Here is a 22,386-nt window from a genome sequence, read left to right on the forward strand (position 1 = left end):
AGAGTTACAAAAGGGTGAGCTTACTATAGAGCAGAATCCTGCAAGAACAAAATTCAGGAAGGTAAATAATTGTTTAAATGCTTCCAAAAACCTTCAGCTGGTCTGATTTCAGAGGGGGAAAGTACATAAATAAATATTACTCTATAGATGAAAAATTCAGAACAAAATATAAATGAGCTTTAAAATATAAGTCAACAAATCAAATAGTAACTATTAGTTCCGAATTTGTGAGCTACAATGTTAACACATGACAAAATTTCTGGGTTAAAAAAAAAAAATCAGTGTGTACAGAGAACAACCATGCAAAGAGGTAGCAAGAGGGAGGGTCTGCAAGCCAAGGACTGAGGCCTTAAGAGAAATCAACCCTGATAGCACAGTAATCTTGAACTTCTAACCTCCAGAACTGTGAGAAAATTAATTTCTGTGGCTTAAGGCAATCTATGCTATGTTGCTATGGCAGTCCAGAAGATTAATATATTAAACTATAATTTATACTTCATAAAATTTACCTCTTGTAAATATACACTTCAATGACTTTTCATAAATCTATAGAGTTGGGTAATCATCACCACAACCTAGTTTAAAACATTTCCATCACCCCCCTCAAAATTCCCTTTCCTATTGCCAGCCCCAGGCAAACTATTGATCTGCTTTCTCTGATGTAGTTGCCTTTTTTAGGATTTCAGATAGATGGAATCATACAATATGAAGTCTTCTGTGTCTGCTTTCTTAGTAAGTTTTTGAGGCTTATTCACATTGCATTAATACTACACATCAGTAGTTTCTTCCTCTTGACAAATGGTTTCCACTGTGTGGCTGTACCACATTTTGTTTATCCATTCATCAGCTGATGGACATTTGGGTTGTTCCCTGTTTTGGGCTACATATGTTTCAATTTCTCTTAGAAATATATGTAGGAGTAGAATTAACTGAGTCATGTGGTAAGCACATATTTAACTATTTAAGAAACTGTGGCCGGTCTTCCAAAATGGCAATACCATTTTACATTCCTTTCAGAAATATATAAAAGTTTCAGCTTCTTAACAGCCTTGTCAACACTTGGTATGTCAGTCTTTTTAAGTTATAGCCATTCTAATGGGTGTATAGTAGTATCTACTCAGGTTTAAGCTCAAAAAGACAATTTTAACTTTGAGCTAATAAGAATAAGCCACAGGCCTACTACTGCTAAAAAGTTTAACCCTGAGGGGAAGGTCTTAAAATTTTTCTAGTAACTAAAATCTAGTTTTTAGCAAAGAGGGGAGGAAAAACTCTTCAATAAAAGACTCATTTACAAACCTCATTATTTTTATTCTAAAACCATCTATTCCAAATTTGCAGATATTTTTATAAAGTGCCTTTTGAATTTCAAAAGATTAGAGAAAGCCATAATGTATGATGAAACTGGAAATTTTATCAGTTTAACAAATTTAATGAAGGTAATTTTGTGTTTTAATGATAAATACAGAACATATAGTCGGGAATTTGGGATATGAAGTGCTTGATTTCAGGCAAGCCTTTTGATTTCTTCTTTAAAACTAAATAGCTGAAGAGTATGTAATTGTGACTTAAAACATGGATTTAAATGGCAATTATTGTGATTACATTATGTTATATATATTGCTATCTTTTATGAAATGATCCCCATAGGTTTCAGATAACCTGACAATTACATAAACCTATGGAACATTTTTCATTTGACATTTTGGGCATGGTTTAAAGGTATAATATCTGACACATATAATATTTTAATTGTATTTAATTTATATATACTCATTATATTTTGTAAGATTCCTGATTTGGCTTTAGGCAAAACTTTGAGTGTCTATAGTAGTTTATTGTTCTTCACCAATCATATGAAATTCTAACCTACTTGATGGCTCCTTGATCACCCTGCAGGAAAATTGAACATTTTGGCTGGCATTGGATAAGAAAGAGAAAAACAGCCCCTGATATCCAGGAGCCAATCTGACACTATCAGCTGGCTTTGGTGCTGCTACAAGCTGGTCTGCTAAACATGAAAACTTCCAGAGGATACCAATTTTCAGACAAGGCCACTCTGTGACCACAATGAATCAAGATGAAAAAAAGAGAGCGATCAGTCCATAGCTACATCTGAACACAGATAGAACATGAATGTTGTCCAAGCCACAAAACGCCAAATATCCCCCTTTCCTAGGAGTGAGGGCTGCTTCTCTCCCAATCACAGATGTAGCCTTCTAGTCTCCTCTCTCCATAAATGAGATTACTTAAGATACAAAATCTTTTTTAAAAAATGAGCAAAAGAACTGAATAGACACTCTTCCAAAGAGGAAATACAGAGGGCCAACAGGTACATGAAAAGACACTCAACATCCCTGAATCATCAGGAAAATGCAAAACCACAATAAGATATCAACTCATTCCTATCAGAATGACTATGATCACAAAGACAACAAATAACAAGTGTTGGTGAAGATGTGGAGAAAAGTGAACCCTTGTATGCTGTTGGTGGGAATGTAAACTAGTACAGCCACTGTGGAAAACAGTATGGAGGGTTTTCAAAAGCTATAAACAGAACTACCATAGGACCCCTGGTGGCTCAGACCATAAAGCCTCTGCCTACAATGCAGGAGACCTGGGTTCAATCCCTGGGTCAGGAAGATCCTCTGGAGAAGGAAATGGCAACCCACTCCAGCATTCTTGCCTGGAAAATCCCATGGACGGAGGAGCCTGGGGGCTACAGTCCAGGGGGTTGCAAAGAGTAGGACACCACTGAGCGACTTCACTTTCAATTTCACTTTTTCACCATAGGACCCAGCAATTCTACTCCTGGATATACATCTGAAAGACAAACGAAAAACACTAATTTGAAAAGATGCATGCACCTCAATGTTCACAGTGGCATTATTTACAATTGCCAACCTATGAAAACAACCCAAGTGTCCATCAACAAATGACTGAATAAAGAAGCGGGATGTATTTGTGTGTGTGTGTGTGTGTGTGTGTGTGTGTATACTAACCTACTTGATCACTCCTTGATCTCCCTGCAGGAAAATGTGTGTGTGTGTGTGTGTGTGTGTGTGTGTGTGTATACTAACCTACTTGATCACTCCTTGATCTCCCTGCAGGAAAATGTGTGTATATACACACATATATGACTACTATTGAGCTATAAAAAGAAATTTTGTCATTTGCAGCAACATGAATAGCCTTGCAGGGTACTATGATGAGTGATATAAATCAGACAAACAGTGTATAATATCACTTATATGTGAAAATCTAAAAAATACAATAAACTAGTAAATATACAGAAAGAAGCAGACTCAGATACAGAGAACAAACCAGTGGTTACCAGTGAAGGGAGGAAAGGGGGATGGACAATAAAATAAGCTATAAGGATATATTGTACAACACAAGGAATATATCCAATATTTTATGATAACTATAAATGGAGTATAACCTTTAAAATTATGAATCACTATATTGTACACCTGTAACCTATATACTGTACAACAACTATATTTCAACTTAAAAGATAACATAATCATAGCAGTAACCACACTTCCTGACAGCACCCAATCTAGAGCAAGGCCTCATTTCTTTAAATCCTCTTCAAAATTACCTAACATGAGCCCAAATCTTATAGTAAGTCTTTTCTAACACTTGCTTACTTAGACATCCCACAGTTACTCAGAGTGGATGTTTTTCCTCACTGCAATGAGTAACAAACCAACTTGTTCAATGAAAAACACACATCAAGGTGACCCAAGAGATCAGGTTATATTTTAAATTGTTATTTTTATATTGTTCAAAGCATGAAGAGCCACACAGTGCTACATAAACAATCAGCTCACCATAAACCCCTTATCAACAAATCCAAAGTTATTAAAATTCCAATTCTATGGTCAGTAGTTTTGATTATAGTCATTATGTTCACAGTAGATGGAAAAAATAAAATAATATTTTAAATGCATGCATACCCCATAGGATCAACCTTTTCCCTGCCACTTACTATAATGGAGTCATTTGCAAAGCAGCAAACAAATTAGGCTAACTAGGAGCTATTGACAAATGAAGAGAAATGAAACTATAATTGTAGTCTATGTAAAAGATGCTTAACATCCAGATAAAAGTCATTAAAAAACATTCAGTCATTTGAGTATTTCTAACGAGTCTGACTTTTTATAAAAGCAGCTAACAATAGCAACGGCAGCATATTATAAACTACTAAATGCCAAATTTCAATCAACAATAAAGCAGTAGGTACCTGATGTAATTAGAAAGAGTCCCAGGCCAGGAGATCCAGGGTCTGGGCTTAGTTTTAGGATCAATTTCCTTTAGTCACAGACTACATGCCACAGACTAAGACTCAAGTCTTAGGCACAGACCGCTAAAGGTGAGGGGGTATTAAGCAAGCAGCTAGCCAAGTCCCTGCTCACAGTCAAGGAAACTGAGGCTCAGAGAGGAAAGGTGACAAAGCCACAATCATAAAGATTAGTTAGTTCCAGTGCCTCCAACATGCATCCTCAGAACACTATCTCTGCCCCACTTTTTGTAAATGGTTCCTCATTTAAAGAATGAGAACAGTCATCCATGTTTGCTTCTTCCTGGGATGTTGACTGGAACTAACTTGTTGAGTGAATATGTGCTTGCTTATATTTAAACAATTTCAACGAAATAACTAGTCTTTGGGCAGTGGGTACAGTATCAGGCAAAATTGTGTTTGGGTACTTGCATAAATCCTCCCACTGGCAAGGGTTGTAAAAGCACGTTGGTGGTAGTTTAGTCACTAGGTCATGTCCTACTCCTACAACCCCATGGACTGTAGCCTGCCAGGCTCCTCTGTCCATGGGACACTCCAGAAAAGAATACTGGAGAGTGTTGCCATTTCCTTCTCCAGGGGATCTTCCCAACCCAGGAATCAAACCTGGGTTTCCTGCATTGAAGGCAGGTTCTTTACCAACTGAGCTACAAGGGAAGCTTAAAAACATGTTAGGGCTGTGTCTCTCAATGGGCATGGTATTTGCATTTTAGGTAGAATATTCAGTTGGGGGGTTACCCTCCCCAAGTTGCAGGATGTAAAATACCAGGCTGGGTCCCAGCTATTCAAGTAGCAGCAGCACTTCTGTGTCAGGTCTGGCCGTAGGGCGAGGCAATTGAAAAACATCAAAACTAATGCCAAAAATCCAGGATGAACAAAATACCACCATGTTAAATAAAGATGGAATTAGCACTACTGATTTTCCCTTTTGCCTAAGGCTCCAATATGGCTCAGCATGACACAGTTACTGATCCTGTCTTTATTTAACATGCTATTTTGTTCATCCTGAAATTTTGCATTAATTTTAAAGATACTTCATGGGAACTTGAATAGAATTTGTATCCTACTGTTGTGTGAAAATTGTATAAATCTTAATTATGTTGAATTGGTTCATAGTGCTTTTCAGGTCTACTATATCCTTCTGCTTCTCTGTATATTCAATCTATTGGCTTTTGAGAGTTTGATATTGAAACTCCAACTAAAAATCTTAATTCATCTACTTTAAAAAATAATTGTAATATATAGTGGAAGTATATGTAAACTTGTTCTGTATTTTCCCAAGTTTCTTGTAAATGTGTTGTCATATTTCCATAATTTAAAAAATAAAAAATTATAAGCAAAAAATTTTAAAATTATTTCATTAAAATATTTCCTGGCTGATTACTGAGTTTAGGGGCACCCCTTAAATTCTGTACTCAAGACAAGTGCCTCACTTGTTTTCTCATAGTCCAGTTCTCTTCCTGGTCATTGGGACAACTCAAAACACCTCCAGACATTTCCAAAGGTCTCCCTAGGTTGAGAACCTCTAAAATAGGGGTTTATTTTTCTCATTTAATAGGATGTCCAGAGAGACACGGCTCAGGCCTGAAATGGTAGTCACTTGATGCCATCAGGGCCCTAGATTCCCTTTATCTCTGCTGCATTCACAAGATGGCTGCTGTGCCCCGAGGAATTACGTTCTCCTTCCAGACAGGAAAACACAGCAGGAAAAACATATCAGCTAAGCCTGACACTTTAAATTAGAAAAATCACTTTCCCAAGAGCCCCACCCTTTGGCAACCTGATGCAAAGAGCCGACTCACTGGAAGAGACTCTGATGCTGGGAAAGACTGAAGGCAGAGGAAGAGGGCATGACAGAGGATGAGATGGTTGGATGGCATCACTGACTCGATGGACATGCGTTTGAGCTAGCTCCAGGAGTTGGTGATGGACAGTGAAGCCTGACGTGCTGCAGTCCATGGTGTCGAAAAGAGTTGGACAGGACTGAGTGACTGAACAACCCTAATAAGCTTTAACTCACATGTCATTAGCTAGAAGTGAGCCCAGTGGCCAGCCTTAGCTGTAGGGAGCCTGGGAACACAAAAGTGTGTAAGTGGAGACATCTCCAGCCTGAATAAAACTGGCCTTTTCACCATAAGAATAAAGGGGAGAGTGAAAAAAAGATAAAAGAGCTAGAAATGTCTGCCATGAGGATCACAAATGCTGGCTGTTTTGAGTGACTGCAAATAGTCTCTTCTTTGCTTATAATCTGATGGTCTGCCTGAGCAGAATGTTTTCATGGTCACTTTTAGAATTATGGACAGAAACTGGAATATTATCTCAGGTTGGGCTCCATAGAAGCAGAGTCTGAAACAGGGGTTTAGGTGTGTTTGATTTATTATTAAGGGTATATTATTGGGAGAAACTTGAAAGGGAGTGAGAGGAACAGCCAAGGGAAGGGAAATCATCCAAGGGAGGATGCATTCTCATATGAAATTTTGCCGAGGCTTAATGGACAAGGAGGGCTTCCCTCATGGCTCAGACAGTAAAGAATCTGTCTGCAATGCAGGAGAGCTGGGTTCGATCCTTGGGTCAGGAAGATCCCCTGCAAGAAGGCATGGCAACCAACTCCAGTATTCTTGTCTGGAGAATTTCATATACAGAGGGGACTGGTGGGCTACAATCTATGGGGTCGCAAAGAGTTGGACAAAGCTAAGCAACTAACACTTTACTTTTGTAATGCACAAGGGGCCATGAGCCTAAATCAAGCATGACACAGAATCATTCCATGTTAAAGAAGCTCAGCCTTTCACCATTGACAAATCAGTCACCCATTTGCTACCCCATCCTATGCTGAAGTAAGTGGCCATGGTAACCTCCCAGGTGAACTCTCTGGGTGATGCAATGTCCACTGGCCGAGATAACACTCCATCGAGGGTGATAGGAATGAGTTGTTAGCCAAAGCACTTGCTGCACTAGCTGTGGGGGGTGGGGTGCCTGTTGGGGGTGGGGAGGATCAAGAGCACTTACTACGGATATTAATTATGATGCACTTTCCAAAAATCTGCCTTTATTTCTACCTTATATTCTTTGAGAATGTAGCCCTAGATATATTGCTATGATTAAAAGCTGTTGGAAAAACTGATTCAAGTTGAAAGTATCTCATTTTCAAGAAAAACGATTAACAGGTGTTGACTTGTTTTGTTAAGCCACAAATGCCAAAAGCGCTTTATAATTTGCTCTGGGTATTAAGCAGGATCCAATCTGTAGTTCACAATCTCATCAGAGCACGTAAATATTTCATAGTCTTAGTGTCTCATTTAAAGCTCAATGAATATTTAATTGAAGTTGACCAACAAAATAACTGAATTATGTTGCATTTAGTTAGGCCTGAAATGAGCAAGCTCTTCATTTTCTCAAGTAGTTTGAGGCTAAAATTATTCCAACTTCATGAAATATTCTACATGATTTTATAAGTAATTAAAAGACTGTAAAATAGACTCAAAAGCACATATTAAATATTGAGAAAAACATGAAATAAAATGAATTTTCAACTTTAAATGCAAGAGAATAGTTTAATGTCTTGTGGCCTACATTATTTATTAGTTGGTGGATTAAACTATTCTCAATACACTCTTTTTGACATAAATAAAAATAGAATCTTTTCTTTGATGCTTGCAAATTAAATATTCTAGAATGATGATGTGCAAACACCTATAAGATTGATATTAACAGGAAACCATGCATGAGCCACTCAAGTAAGTCAGCAGAAAGTGTTTCTGAACCCTAGGTCCAGCATTAAGCAAGGTATATACTAAAAATAATCCAAAACAGAGAAATATTGAGGACTTCACTGGTGGTCAGGTCCAGAGGTTAAGAATCTGCCTGCCAATGCCAAGGACAAGGGTTCAATCCCTGGTCGGGGAACTAAGATCCCACATGCTACAGAGCAACTAAGCCCACATGCTACAACTTCTGAGCTCACACACCACCTCTAGAAATTCCGTGCAAGATCCCACATGATGCAATGAAGATCCCACACAGCCAAATAAATAAATTTTAAAAAGAGAGAGAGCGAAATATTGGTCCACATTCAAAGTAGAGAAGGTTTCCTAAGAAAGAAGCTTTCCCATGGTCTGTTAAATCTCCATAAGTGTCAGAACTGGACTTCAAAAGAAGTGTGTGCTCTGATTGACCTTAACTTGGATGACATGGAATATGTCACTTCTGCCAAATCTGAAGACATTTTAATTGGAATCAAAGCATTGCCAACCAGTCCCCATGTTAAGGCTGCTAAAAACTACCTGGTAAGTTTAGCATACTAATGTTTGAATTCTTTAGTCCTGAGTTAGTTTCTATTTATAGGACCTAAATAATTGAATAATAAATTCTCAGAAAATAGACCACGGGGCCATGGTGACACAGGGCTGTGTGATAAAACAGAGCATATCCACACAGCTGCCTTGTGGGAAACAACTGGCCACTTTGGGTTTTCTCCCTTTGCTCTTAGTCCCTTTTCAGATATTCAACTGGACTGCCTACTTCAATTGTAAATACCCCAGTATATGTGCATGTGTTATGCACACAAACACACATCACAAAAACTTCAGACTGTTGTCTAATAATGGCACCTCTTTCCTTCACTTCTACAATTCTGGCCCTGTCACCCTTGGTCCTCAAGGATGGGGAACCATAATTAGTATTTTCCTGTTGCATTCAATGGCACATTCAGAATCACACAAAATTCTTTAGTTAATGACAATCACTAAGCAAAAGTGGCAGTCTGACTAGACCCTTACTGTCTATAGAAGGACACTATCCTGTCCAGGACAGGAGATAAGAGAATGGTTGATAAGCATTCATCATGAAAGGTGATGAACATTAGGCATCCTGTGACCAATGTGCCTGGTCAGAAACAGAATCAGGGTAACTTTTCTTTGTTTAGAGTACTTTTATGTCATTTCAGATGAACATTTACATTGAGGACTCATTTCCTCAAATCTACTTAATATTTAGGTACATGTAACATTTTAAGACTGCATGTCTCCCAATGTCATGTGACTTACCTGTTTATCGAAAGCTACCCAAGATGGTGATTCAATTCCCATTCCTTTAGGAAATACACTGTATTTTGGCTTTGTATTCTGTCCGAGAAGCAGTTCTCCACCTATTCCTGGTTTATCTTCACTCACCAGCATCCTAACATTGTTGCAAAAGCCCCAGTGTTGAGATTTGTGGAATTTCTTTTTTCCCATCTGTGAACACAAGAGACAACCCAAAATGGCCAAAGTTATTCTTTCTGCCTTTTCATATTTGTTTTAAAAGGTAAACACATTTCCCATCATTTATTTTTCCCATTACAAAATGCAAATTAGAGTGGCAAATAATTATGATCAATCTTCACCATAAACTTGTGCCTCATTTTAAATTCAATTCATTTTAACAAATTCAAAACCTTGAAAAGCAATAAGAACAAACCCAATGCTCCATGCTATTTAAAACATTTCAAAATAACTGTTACTGCAAGTGAACATTTAGGACATTAACTTGCTAATTGGTCTATTCCATTTATTTGCCAAGAATGCAAACAGGGGGAAAAAAAGAAACTTCTCTGCTTCAGAGTAAAAAATGTAACAGTTTTCCCACAGAAATTGAAATATTATCTTCATCAAAATGGAGAATAAAATCTTTTCTTCATTAAAGTAAGTGTCACAGGAAATTTGTCAGAGCTGACTTTCTCCTCCTAATTGTAGAACCTTGCCCTCCCTCTTCCCCACTTCCCCCTCACATCTTTTCTGAGGATCTGAGCAGAAAGGGCAAAGCCCAGACAATGCTTCCAAGGATTGGCAAAGATGTGGGCCAACACCAATGTGCATGCACTGCTAGTAGAAAAGTAAAGCAGAAAACTCAGTCTGAGGAAAGATATGGTGATACCTAGCAAACTGAAAGGTATATGCTTGCCCAGACACCTAGCATGTCTACTTCTAAATGTCTTCTGTCCCTTACATGGGGAGCTATGTATCAGATTATTTGTTACAGCAGTGTTAGTAAGAGTGAAAAATAGGAAACAATCTAAATGTCTATCAGTAGCAGAAAAGATACCTCAATTGTGTTCTCTTTATAAAATGGAATATAAATACAGAGGTCTAAAATTATATGCATCAATATGGACAAATTTCAAAAACTGTCAACCAAAAAAAAGGTAGTAGGACACAAAATTTGATCACTTCATCTTATATATAAAGTCTGAAAATATTCAAAAATACAGGGTTATTTATGGGTAATATAAGCATACAAATGATAAGCAGCAAATTCAAATTAATATAATACCCATGATAATACATGATATATGATATAATAAATATCACATGGTATTTATATGCGATATATTAATATATTTGTTGTATCATATATCATATTATGAACATCCAGGTACACCACAGCCCTGTAGAAAAAAATAGAACATTTCAGATACAATTAAAGCTCTCTCTCATTCCAAGTTCCTGATTTCAATATCTGTAAGTCTGCTTCTGTTTTGTAAATGAATTCATTTGTATGTTTTTTTAAAAATTAGATTCCACATATGAGTGATATCATATGATTATTTGTGGATGAACACACTACTATATATATGACAGATAACCAACAAGGACCTACTGTATAACACAGGGAACTCTACTTGATATTCTGCAGTAACCTATATGAGAAAAGAATATAGAAAAGAATGAACATATGTATCATACATGTATAACTGAATCACTTTGCTATATGTGTGTGTGTGTGTGTGTGTGTGTGTGTGTGTGTGTGTGTGTGTGTCTGCTCAGTCATATTCAACTCTTTGTGACCCAATGGACTGTAGCCCGTCAGGCTCCTCTGTCCATGGAATTTTCCAGGCAAGAATATTGGAGCAGATTGTCATCTTCTCCTCCAGGGGATCTTCCCAACCCAGGGATCAAACCCACATCTCTTGCATCTCCTACATTGGCAGGCGGATTCTTTACCACTGAGCCACCTAGGAAGCCCACCATATATGTAAAACTGAATCACTTTGCTGTGTACCTGAAAGTAACACAATCTTGTAAATCAATTATGCTCCAATAAAAATAAAATATTTAAAAAATAAATATAAGCCCTCCCTCAGAGTTCATGCTCCTTGTCTCCCTCTCCAGAGGTAACAAGTATCCTGAATTTGCTGCTTGAACTTGAATATTTTGCCAGGATTATGTAGATTCAGGGCAATAGCCTCTTGCAAAGCATGATGCATTGGCAGGAAGTCTGAAAGGAAGTTCAAAAATACTTTGTTTTATATCCTGCAACTTTACTATATTCATTGATTAGCTCTAGTAATTTTCTGGTGGAGTCTCTAGGGTTTTCTATGTAGAGGATCATGTCATCTGCAAACAATAAGAGTTTTACTTCTTCTTTTCCAATTCAACCACTTGTAAAAGAATGAAACTAGATCACTTTCTAACACCACACACAAAAATAAACTCATAATAGATTAAAGATCTAAATGTAAGATCAGAAACTATAAAACTCCTAGAGGAGAACATAGGCAAAACACTCTCTGACATAAATCACAGCAGGATCCTCTATGATCCACCTCCCAGAATTCTGGAAATAAAAGCAAAAATTAACAAATGGGATCTAATTAAAATTAAAAGCTTCTGCACAACAAAGGAAACTATAAGCAAGGTGAGAAGACAGCCTTCTGAATGGGAGAAAACAATAGCAAATGAAACAACTGACAAACAACTAATCTCAAAAATATACAAGCAACTTATGCAGCTCAATTCCAGAAAAATAAATGACCCAATCAAAAAATGGGCCAAAGAACTAAATAGACATTTCTCCAAAGAAGACATACGGATGGCTAACAAACACATGAAAAGATGCTCAACATCACTCATTATTAGAGAAATGCAAATCAAAACCACCATGAGGTACCACTTCACACCAGTCAGAATGTCTGTGATCCAAAAATCTGCAAGCAATAAATGTTGGAGAGGGTGTGGAGAAAAGGGAACCCTCCTACACTGTTGGTGGGAATGCAAACTAGTACAACCACTATGGAGAACAGTGTGGAGATTCCTTAAAAAATTGCAAATAGAACTCCCATATGACCCAGCAATCCTGGGCATACACACCGAGGAAACCAGAATTGAAAGAGACACATGTACTCCAATGTTCATCGCAGCACTGTTTATAATAGCCAGGACATGGAAACAACCTAGATGTCCATCAGCAGATGAATGGATAAGAAAGCTGTGGTACATATACACAATGGAGTATTACTCAGCCGTTAAAAAGAATACATTTGAATCAGTTCTGTTGAGATGGATGAAACTGGAGCCGATTATACAGAGTGAAGTAAGCCAGAAAGAAAAACACCAATACAGTATACTAACACATATATATGGAATTTAGAAAGATGGCAATGATGACCCTGTATGCAAGACAGCAAAAAAGACACAGATGTGTATAGCGGACTTTTGGACTCAGAGGGAGAGGCAGAGGGTGGGATGATTTGGGAGAATGGCATTGAAACATGTATACTATCATGTAAGAATCGAATCACCAGTCTATGTCTGATGCAGGATACAGCATGCTTGGGGCTGGTGCACGAGGATGACCCACAGGGATGTTGTGGGGAGGGAGGTGGGAGGGGGGTTCATGTTTGGGATCGCATGTACACCCATGGTGGATTCATGTCAATGTATGGCAAAACCAATACAGTATTGTAAAGTAAAATAAAGTAAAAATAAAAATTTAAAAAAATAAAAATTAAAAAAAAATACTTTGTTTTAAGGCAACCTATGAAATGGGATAAAATGTTTGCAAATAATATACATGAAAAAGAATTAATATCCAAAATATAAAAAGAACTCATACAACTCAATAACAAAAAATCTGATTAAAAAGTGGACAGAGGATGTGAACACATATTTTTCCAAAGAAGATATTCAACTGGCCAACAGGTACATAAGAAGATGTGTAACATCACTAATCATCAAGGAAATGCAAATCAAATCCATAATGAGATACCACCTCACACCTGTTAGGATGGCTATTTTGTCAAAAAGGTAAGAAATAACAACTGTTGGCAAGGATGTGGAGAGAAGGGAACCCTTGTGCACTGGTGGTGAGAATGTATATCGGTGTAGCCACTATGGAAAATAGTATGGAAGTTCCTTTAAAAATTAAAAATAGAACTGCCACATGACTCAGCAATTCTACTTCTGGGTATTTATTCAAAGAAAATAAAAATACTAACTTGAAAAGATATGTACACCCCATGTCCATCTGTAGCATTATTTACAATAGCCAAAAGAGAAACAACCTAAAGTGGCTACCGACAGATGAATTAATATTATTATATTATTCAGCCATAAAAAAGAATGAAAACCTGCCACTTGCAGCAACATGGATGAACCCTAAGGGCATAACACTAAGTGAAATGTCAGACAGAGAAAAACAAGTATCATATGATTGCACCTATATGTGGAATCTTAAAAAGAATAAAAAATAAACAAGCTCATAGATACAGAGAACCGACTGGTGGTTGCCAGAGGTGGAGGGTGGGGGTGGGCAAAATGGGTGAAGGTGATCAAAATGTACAAATGTTCAATTATAAAATAAATAAGTCATGGGGATGTAATACACAGCATCGTGACTATAGTTAATACTGTACTATTGGTATATATTTGAGAGTGTCAAATAGAGTAAATCTGGAAAATTCTCATCACCAGAAAACAAAAAACCTCGTAACTATTGTGTGATAGTAGATGCTAACCAGACTTATTGTGATCATTTTGCAATATATACAAAGATGGAATCATTACATTTTATACCTGCAACTAATATAATGTTATATAAAGAAGGCTGAGCACTGAAGAATTGATGCTTTCGAACTGTGGTGCTGGAGAAGACTCTTGAGAGTCTCTTGGACAGCAAAGAGATCAAACTAGTCAATCCTAAAGGAAATCAACCCTGAATACTCATTGGAAGGACTGATGCTGAAGCTCCAATACTTTGGCCACCTGATGCAAAGAGCCAACTCATTGGAAAAGACACACTAATACTGGGAAAGACAGAGGGCAGGAAGAGAAGGGGGTGGCAGAGGATGAAATAGTTGGATGGCATCATCGACTCAATGGAAATAAGTCTGAGCAAACTCTGGGAGATTGTGAAGGACAAGGAGGTCTGGTGTGCTGCAGTCCATGGGGTCACAAAAAATCAGACATGACTTAGCCTCTGAACAACAATGACAAATTAATATTAATAAAAATTAAATACCCAAAAATTAAAAGAAAAATATAAGACCTCATTTTTTCTTATAGTGAAGGCAGCCTCAAAGAACAGGGAAGGGCTTGAGTAGCCTTGCTCAGGAGAGTCGGGGCCCCACAGATGCCCCAGGAAGAAGAACAACCCAGGCAGAAGGCTGCTGGAGGAAAGCTAGAGGCAGTGGTTAGGATGGTGACTGGCAGCCTGGCTCTGTCCCATAGAGAATCCATTGTCACAACCTCCACCACCACCCCACTCCCCTCTGACATACACTCCACTCATAAGTGAGTGAGCGGACTTTACCATAAGTCAGTCCCAAATCACCATAGCAAAGCAAAAGCTGGGTTGGTTAAAATGAATGGTGGAATAACATTGAATTTTATAATAATGTCCCTTTTTCAAAGCAAGTATTTTGGGTAATCACAAACTCATCTTAGGTCAAACCAATAAATGTTTGTTAAACATTTACTATATTCCTAACTTTGTGCCAGATACGCATGCATGCATGCAAAGTCGCTTAGTCATGTCCAACTCTTTGCAACCCCATGGACTGTAGCCCACCAGGCTCCTCTGTCCATGGGATTCTCCAGGCAAGAATACTGGAGTGGGTTGCTGTGCCCTCCTCCAGGGAATCTTCCCGACCCAAAGATCAAACCCAGTCTCCTGTGGCTCCTGCATTGTCAGGCAGGTTCTTTACCACTAGTGCCAGCTGGGAAGCCTTGTGCCAGATATAGTATTTAAAATAAGCATAAAACTCAGCCGTGCCTTGAAGAGGAAACCCACCATCTGGCTGAGGAGTCAAGATTTAGATAACTAAAACAACTAGGAAGCAGTGGACTTCCATTTTTGACCACTTACCATGAGCTATACCATTTGCATACATGCTCAGTCGCTCAGTCGTCTCCAACTCTTTGCAACCCCGTGGACTATAGCCTGCCAGGCTCTTCTGTCCATGGGATTTTCCAGGCAAGAATACTGGAGTGGGTTGCCATTTTCTCCTCCAGGGGATATTCCTGACCCAGGGATTGAACCCACATCTCTTGAGTCTCCTGAATTGGCAGGAAGATTCTTTATCACTCTGCAACCTGGGAATCTTTATATGAGTTACCTAATTTTGCCATCTCAAAACTATGTGATAGGCATTATTACAGCCATTTTACAGAGGCAGAGACAAGTTGACTAGCACACCTATGGTTATATGTAAATACTGGAGTCTGCATCTGAATTTAACCTCATTGACCCTAATCTCTGGTAAGTCTATCTACCCTGAGCCATAAACTGATGGGCTGGAGTAATAGTTTGAGGTCCTTCAGGTAGTTGGATACTGTCTTGAGCCTGGAGAAATGGGATGAATTGGACAGGAGAAGAGGGAAATAGGAACCCTAATGCTCTGCTGATGGGACAGTTAACTATCATTCTGGAAAGCAATGTGGTGCTACTTGGCAAAACTAGGGATGTGTATTCCCTGTAATTCAAGAATCTTACTCCTGGATATGTATCTCAGAGAAATTCTCACAGTAGCCAATAAATGGAGATATATGACAATGTGTAATGGTACAGTAGGTCATCTACATACAAACAAGTTCCATTCAAAGAGCACATTCATAAGTCCAATTTGTAAGTCCAACAAAGTAAGTTTGTAAGTCTAAGCTACAATTTCACTCATGCCTAGTGTTGACAGAACACACATTCACATCTTTGAAAGTCCACAACTTGAAGGGTTGTACATATGGGACATACTGTATTTTGGGAAAGTTGGAGACAACCTCGATAAATATGTTGATGAAATGGATAAGAAAATATAGCTTCATGGATAAGTACACTATGGTGGATCTTCATTTCATTTCACTTCTTTGAAGCAATAAACCAGACGTATGTAGGCTATCATAATAAATGACCGTAGATGTCGTGGATGAAACAACAGAAACTAATTTCTCACAGTTCTGGAGCCTGGGAAGTCTAAAACAAGAGTGCTGGCCAATTCAGTTGCCCAGTGAGGGTTCTATTCTTGCCTTGAAGACTACCAATGTCTCCCTGTGTCCTCACAGGGCAGTGAGAGAGACAGCAAGCTCTCTGGTGTCTCTTCTCATAAGGGTATGAATTTCATTATGGGGGCCCCATCCTCATGATCTCATCTAAACCTAATGACCTCATCTCTAAATACCATCACACTGGGGGGTTAGGGTTCAACATATGGATTTGGGAAGGACACATAGGCTTGGAGAGAGAAGGAAATGGCAACCCACTCCAGTGTTCTTGCCTGGAGAATCCTGTGGACAGAGGAGCCTGGTGGGCTGCCGTCTATGGGGTCACACAGAGTTGGACACGACTGAAGCGACTCAGCAGCAACACAGCACTGGATGTACATATAGCAACATAAATTCTTAAAACATACTGTTGGGTGAAAAATGGTATCTGCAGCACACTATATCATTTACACATTTTTTAAAAAATAACACTACATATTTTGCAAGAACACACAGAGATTTAAGAATGTGCATCAAGACTTCCCTGGTGGTCAGTGGATAAGAATCCACCTGCCATTGCAGGGGATACAGGTTCAATCCTTGATCCGGGAAGATCCCACCTGCCATGAAGCAACTAAGCCTGTATGCCACAACCATTGAGTCTGTGCTTTAGAGCCCACAAGCCGCAACTACTAAGCCTGCGTGCCACAACTACTGAAGGCCACATACCCTAGCGCCTCCACTTGAGCTGAAATTACTGAAGCCTGGGCGCCTAGAGCCTATGCTTTGCAACAAGATAAGCCACGGCAATGAGAAGCCTGTGCACCACAATGAAGAGTAGCCCCCAACTGCCACAACTAGAGAAAGCCAGCACACAGCAACAAGGACCCAGCACAGCCAAAAATAAAATTAATTTTTTTAAAATGTGTATCAAATGTGCTTCTGCATTTAAATGTGCATCTGTATGGAAGCCTATATAAAGTTGAAAGGGAAAGAGATTAAGGATTGGGAATGATAAGGAATAAAAATACATAAAACAAGAGAGAGACCTTGCACAAATCAATGGTGGCATTGTGTCATAAATGAAGGAATATAATTAATTCACCTCTTTCCACCTGACATTAAAAGAAAGGATGGATTTGAATGAGAAGTGAGAAGAAGGCAGGTGAGGTTAGCTGCTAGTGCAGCTAAGCAGGTACAAGGTGAGAGAAAAAGGCCTGAAGAGGGTAAATACATTGGGAATGGGAAGGAAAGGGCATCATATGGGACAGAACCTTCAAACCATCATTGAGGAAGGGCAAGTTTGATTGTTTCTTTTCCCAAATCATTTCAGACTGATACTTTACACAATACAATAAAATTAATTATAAAAATTTGAAATAAAAACAAATACATAAAAACTTACAAGCTCACTGATCACACCCTCAGATATCATGGCAAGGTCAATTTGCTACAGAAGTTTCTAAAGACTCTCAGTGTCACAGATACACACCACACTTGGAGAAGCACTGCTACAGTAGACATTGGGTAAAGAAACCAACATGTGTGATTGGGTGTGTTAAGAAAGAAAGAGACATGGGAGGTGACTTGCAAGTTTCATGCCAGCCTCACCTCTACTTGGGAAGGGGTAAGAAGGAGAGCAGAAAAAGCAATAAGGACAACAAAGTACTTCTATCACCTGGCTTCTTAGCCTATATATATGGCTGCAGCTCCCAAATATGGATGTAACAGCATTGGCTGAGCTTCTCATTTCTGAAATTTCTGAAGGAAACTAAAGCACTGGATTGAGCCTGAAGAGCCCTCAGCAAGGCTGGCCTTCCCTTTCCTGGTCACCATCACAGCAGCAAGGCAAAGAAAAGAGACTGGAAGAAGCAAAGGGCTTCCCCCACCATACATCTACACAAGTGCTATGAACTCCTGTCAGTACATTTCTGTCCAGCTAGTGACAGTGACTAAGTATATCATACAAGGGGGCCTTTTCTGTAAACTACCAGTGAGATGAAAACTGAAGAGAAATCACAATGTCTAAAGTTCAGAATGTAGTTCAATCAAGTTCCTGCTAAATTGATGAGCAATTTCTCTATGCAGACTATTAGCTAGATATTGTCAAATATTTTCAACTCTTTTGCTAAGTAAAGTCAAGTCGGCCAGACAAGATTCTTGAATACTTTTAACATGAAAGGAACTATTACTAAATGCTTTCCAAAACTCTTGATTTGTGAGTTGTGAATTCACACATCCAAACCCCAATCAACAACAATATACCTATGCTTCCTTAAGTTCAATGATGTCAATTTCCATTGGCATCATTATTTTCATCAGCACAGCATGCAAAAATTCCATTTCTGTACTATCAGAATATTAACTTGAAATTTCAATTCAAAATTCTATAGCTCAGAAACTAATTGCTTGGAGTATTTGTTTGGTGTGATATAAAAGTACATAGGGACCTGTTTCAAATGTTTGCCCCTCCCAACACACACATACATATACACAAGCTTGAGATTTGCCATTACAATCTCTTAGGATCAGATGTCAACCTGCCCTATGCCATGGTAGCTGTGAAATGGTGCTCAATCTCAGTGTAAAGAGATTAGGCAAATGTTTTAGCAAATGATAACATCAGGAACATATTATCCACAGATCCAGTGTTCCTTGATACCTCAACTCCTTGGGTCCCATCACACTTAGAGTGCCACCACCAGAAAGGGAGCAGCCAAAGCCAGACTCTCCTTGATGTTTCACATCACATTAATAACTGGTACCACCACCCTTTCTCTGTTGCTAGAGATTGGAAGAGCAGTCTATCACATGATTGAATTGATTAGTAAATAATCGTAAGTTGCCAGGCCCACCATAAAAACCATAAAGCTAACCCAAACTAAGAAGCAGGTTATAATCACCAGTATTGGGAGTTGTTTATGCATGTATAATCTCTTTCAGAGCTCCAGCACATCAGAGTCTCTTTGTTTCTACCTAGACTGCATCCAAAGCCCAGATGCTTGACAACCTTGCTATGACCAAGGCAAGAAGAATAAGGTGTTTGGTAAGAACCTGACAGGTCATTAGGGCCACCATTAGTTAGAAGCGCATCTTTGCACATGTAAATACCATTCTCATAGCCAAAAGCTGACATGTGTGGCAGTCCTCTAAGTACTTTAGAAGTGATAGATTCTTTTAATTATCAGAAAAAAATCTCTGAGTAAAGATGGGGATACTCAAGAACAGAGTTTAAGTAATTTGCCCAACGCCAGTCAACTAATAGAAATAGTCAATCCAGGATGAAAACTCAATGCCTGAGCCCACAAATCTTAGGCCTTGCATTGTGTGTGCCCTCTTAGAGAAAAGGAATAGATCTCCCCCTGCTTAAGTCATCAGGGTTGAATTACCACTTTTGCTTTTGACAAAGGTAATAACAAAAACAACCACCATGATGTGGGAGGGAGGGATCAGGTCAGACAATTGGACCTAGACTCAATCTCTTAAAAGCAGAATAGGTATTAGAGAGTACTACAGATACCCTTTTAGAGCCACCAGAAGTTACTAAAAATTCAAGGCCTGAAGAGAGCCAGTTAATATTTAATATTTTAATATATGTCAACAAAACTTACTTTTCTAACTACTTTTTGAGGTTGGTGGAAAATCTGATACCAAATTACCTAAAACTATCATTCATTTTTACATTTATTTATTTATTTTAATTGGAGGATAATTACTTTACAATATCAGGATGGTTTTTGCCATACATCAACATGAATTGGCCATAGGATACATGTGTCCCCTCCATCCTGAACCCTCCTCCCACCTCTCTCCTCACCCTATCCCTTCAGGTTGTCACAGAACACTGGCTTCGGGTGCCTTGCATCATCCATCAAACACACTGCTTATCTATTTTACATATGGTAATATATATGTAAAACTGTCATTCTTAGGTGGACTTCCCAGGTGGCTCAGTGATAAAGAATCCACTCATCAATGCAGGAGACGCAAGAGAAGTGGGTTTAATCTCTGGGTCAGGAAGATCCCCTGGAGGAGGAAATGGCAACCCACTCCAGTATTCTTGCCTGAAAAGTCCCAAAGACAGAGGAGCCTGGCAGGGTACACAGTCCATGGGGTAACACACACACACACATACACACACACACACATCATTCATAGGTAGTCCTGTCTGACTAGATTTGGGACTAGTTTGTTTCTGTTCCATGAATAGATTGTTTTTTACCTCTCTCTTCAGAGCATATTTATTTTAGAAATTCATTTTTTCTTTTCTTCTTTTCTGTATTTTTATAGAGAAAAAGAAGTAATTGAGCAAATCCTATGAACCTCCCAGAGAAAATAATAACAAAATTGCCTTGGGTAGAGCTCAGGACCAGAGGAGCATGAAAGCTATCATTACTTATTAATAAAGCTAAATCACTCAAAAAGAAACCCAAAATGCGAAAATTTTTAAAAGTCATGTCAAAGAAAACTTCAAATATTTTTAAACTAATTTTTTTCTCTTTCCAAACCTAACCTGGAAAAATGTTGTGCTCATGATTCTCAGCCATCAACTCAATGTAACAATAAGGTTGGTTCTATATATTCAATAATGTTATGTAGCCCTTCTTAGAAAACACTTCTTTTTTCCCTCTAAATAATTAAACTCAGAGCACCAATCAATAGAAAGAATTCTAAAGACTTCCACCAAAGTCAGTTAACATCACTGGCTCATTGTAGCTGATTACTACAGGCATGCATGCTAAGTTGCTTCAGTTCAGTTCAGTTACGTTCAGTCGCTCAGTCATGTCCGACTCTGTGACCCCAAGAACTGCAGCACGCCAGGCCTCCCTGTCCATCACCAACTCCCGGAGTTCACTCAAACTCACGTCTTCCAAGTTGGTGATGCCATCCAGCCATCTCATTCTGTCGCTCCTTTCTTCTCCTGCCCCCAATCCCTCCCAGCATCAGAGTCTTTTCCAGTGAGTCAACTCTTCACATGAGGTGGCCAAAGTACTGGAGTTTCAGCTTTAGCATCATTCCTTCCAAAGAACACCCAGGACTGATCTCCTTTAGAATGGACTGGTTGGATCTCCTGGCAATCCAAGGGACTCTCAAGAGTCTTCTCCAAAGCCACAGTTTAAAAGCATCAATTCTTTGGTGCTCAGCTTTCTTCACAGTCCAACTCTCACATCCATACATGACCACTGGAAAAACCATAGCCTTGACTAGACGGACCTTTGTTGGGAAAGCATTCTCTCTGCTTTTCAATATGCTATCTAGGTTGGTCATAACTTTCCTTCTAAGGAGTAAGCGTCTTTTAATTTCATGGCTGCAATCACGATCTGCAGTGATTTTGGAGCCCCCCAAAATAAAGTCTGACACTGTTTCCACTGTTTCACCATCTATTTCCCATGAAGTGATGGGACCAGATGCCATGATCTTAGTTTTCTGAATGTTGAGCTTTAAGCCAAGTTTTTCACTCTCCTCTTTTACTTTCATCAAGAAGCTTTTAGTTCCTCTCACCATCTGCCATGAGGGTGATGTCATCTGCATATCTGAGGTTATTGATATTTCTCCCAGCAATCTTGATTCCAGCTTGTGCTTCTTCCAGCCCAGCATTTCTCATGATGTATCTGCATAGAAGTTAAATAAGCAGGGTGACAATATACAGCCTTGACGTACTCCTTTTCCTATTTGGAACCAGTCTGTTGTTCCATGTCCAGTTCAAACTGTTGCTTCCTCACCTGCATATAGGTTTCTCAAGAGGCAGGTTAGGTGGTCTGGTATTTCCATCTCTTTCAGAATTTTCCACAGTTTATTGTGATCCACACAGTCAAAGACTTTGGCATCGTCGATAAAGCAGAAATAGATATTTTT

At 38.8% G+C, this 22,386-nt stretch overlaps 1 protein-coding gene across 3 annotated transcripts in view; it reads right to left on the bottom strand.

Moving 5' to 3' along the window:
* Nucleotides 1–22,386, bottom strand: part of EFHC2 (EF-hand domain containing 2) — a 238,237-nt gene that overhangs the window by 187,657 nt on the left and 28,194 nt on the right. For all 3 annotated transcript variants that reach the window (XM_060407404.1, XM_027963069.3, XM_060407403.1), the window contains exon 2: nucleotides 9,346–9,534. In XM_060407404.1, the coding sequence (XP_060263387.1) occupies nucleotides 9,346–9,534 (189 nt within the window). The remainder of the gene's footprint in view (nucleotides 1–9,345; nucleotides 9,535–22,386) is intronic.

Source organism: Ovis aries, chromosome X (assembly GCF_016772045.2).
Source record: "Ovis aries strain OAR_USU_Benz2616 breed Rambouillet chromosome X, ARS-UI_Ramb_v3.0, whole genome shotgun sequence".
Lineage (NCBI taxonomy): Eukaryota > Metazoa > Chordata > Mammalia > Artiodactyla > Bovidae > Ovis > Ovis aries.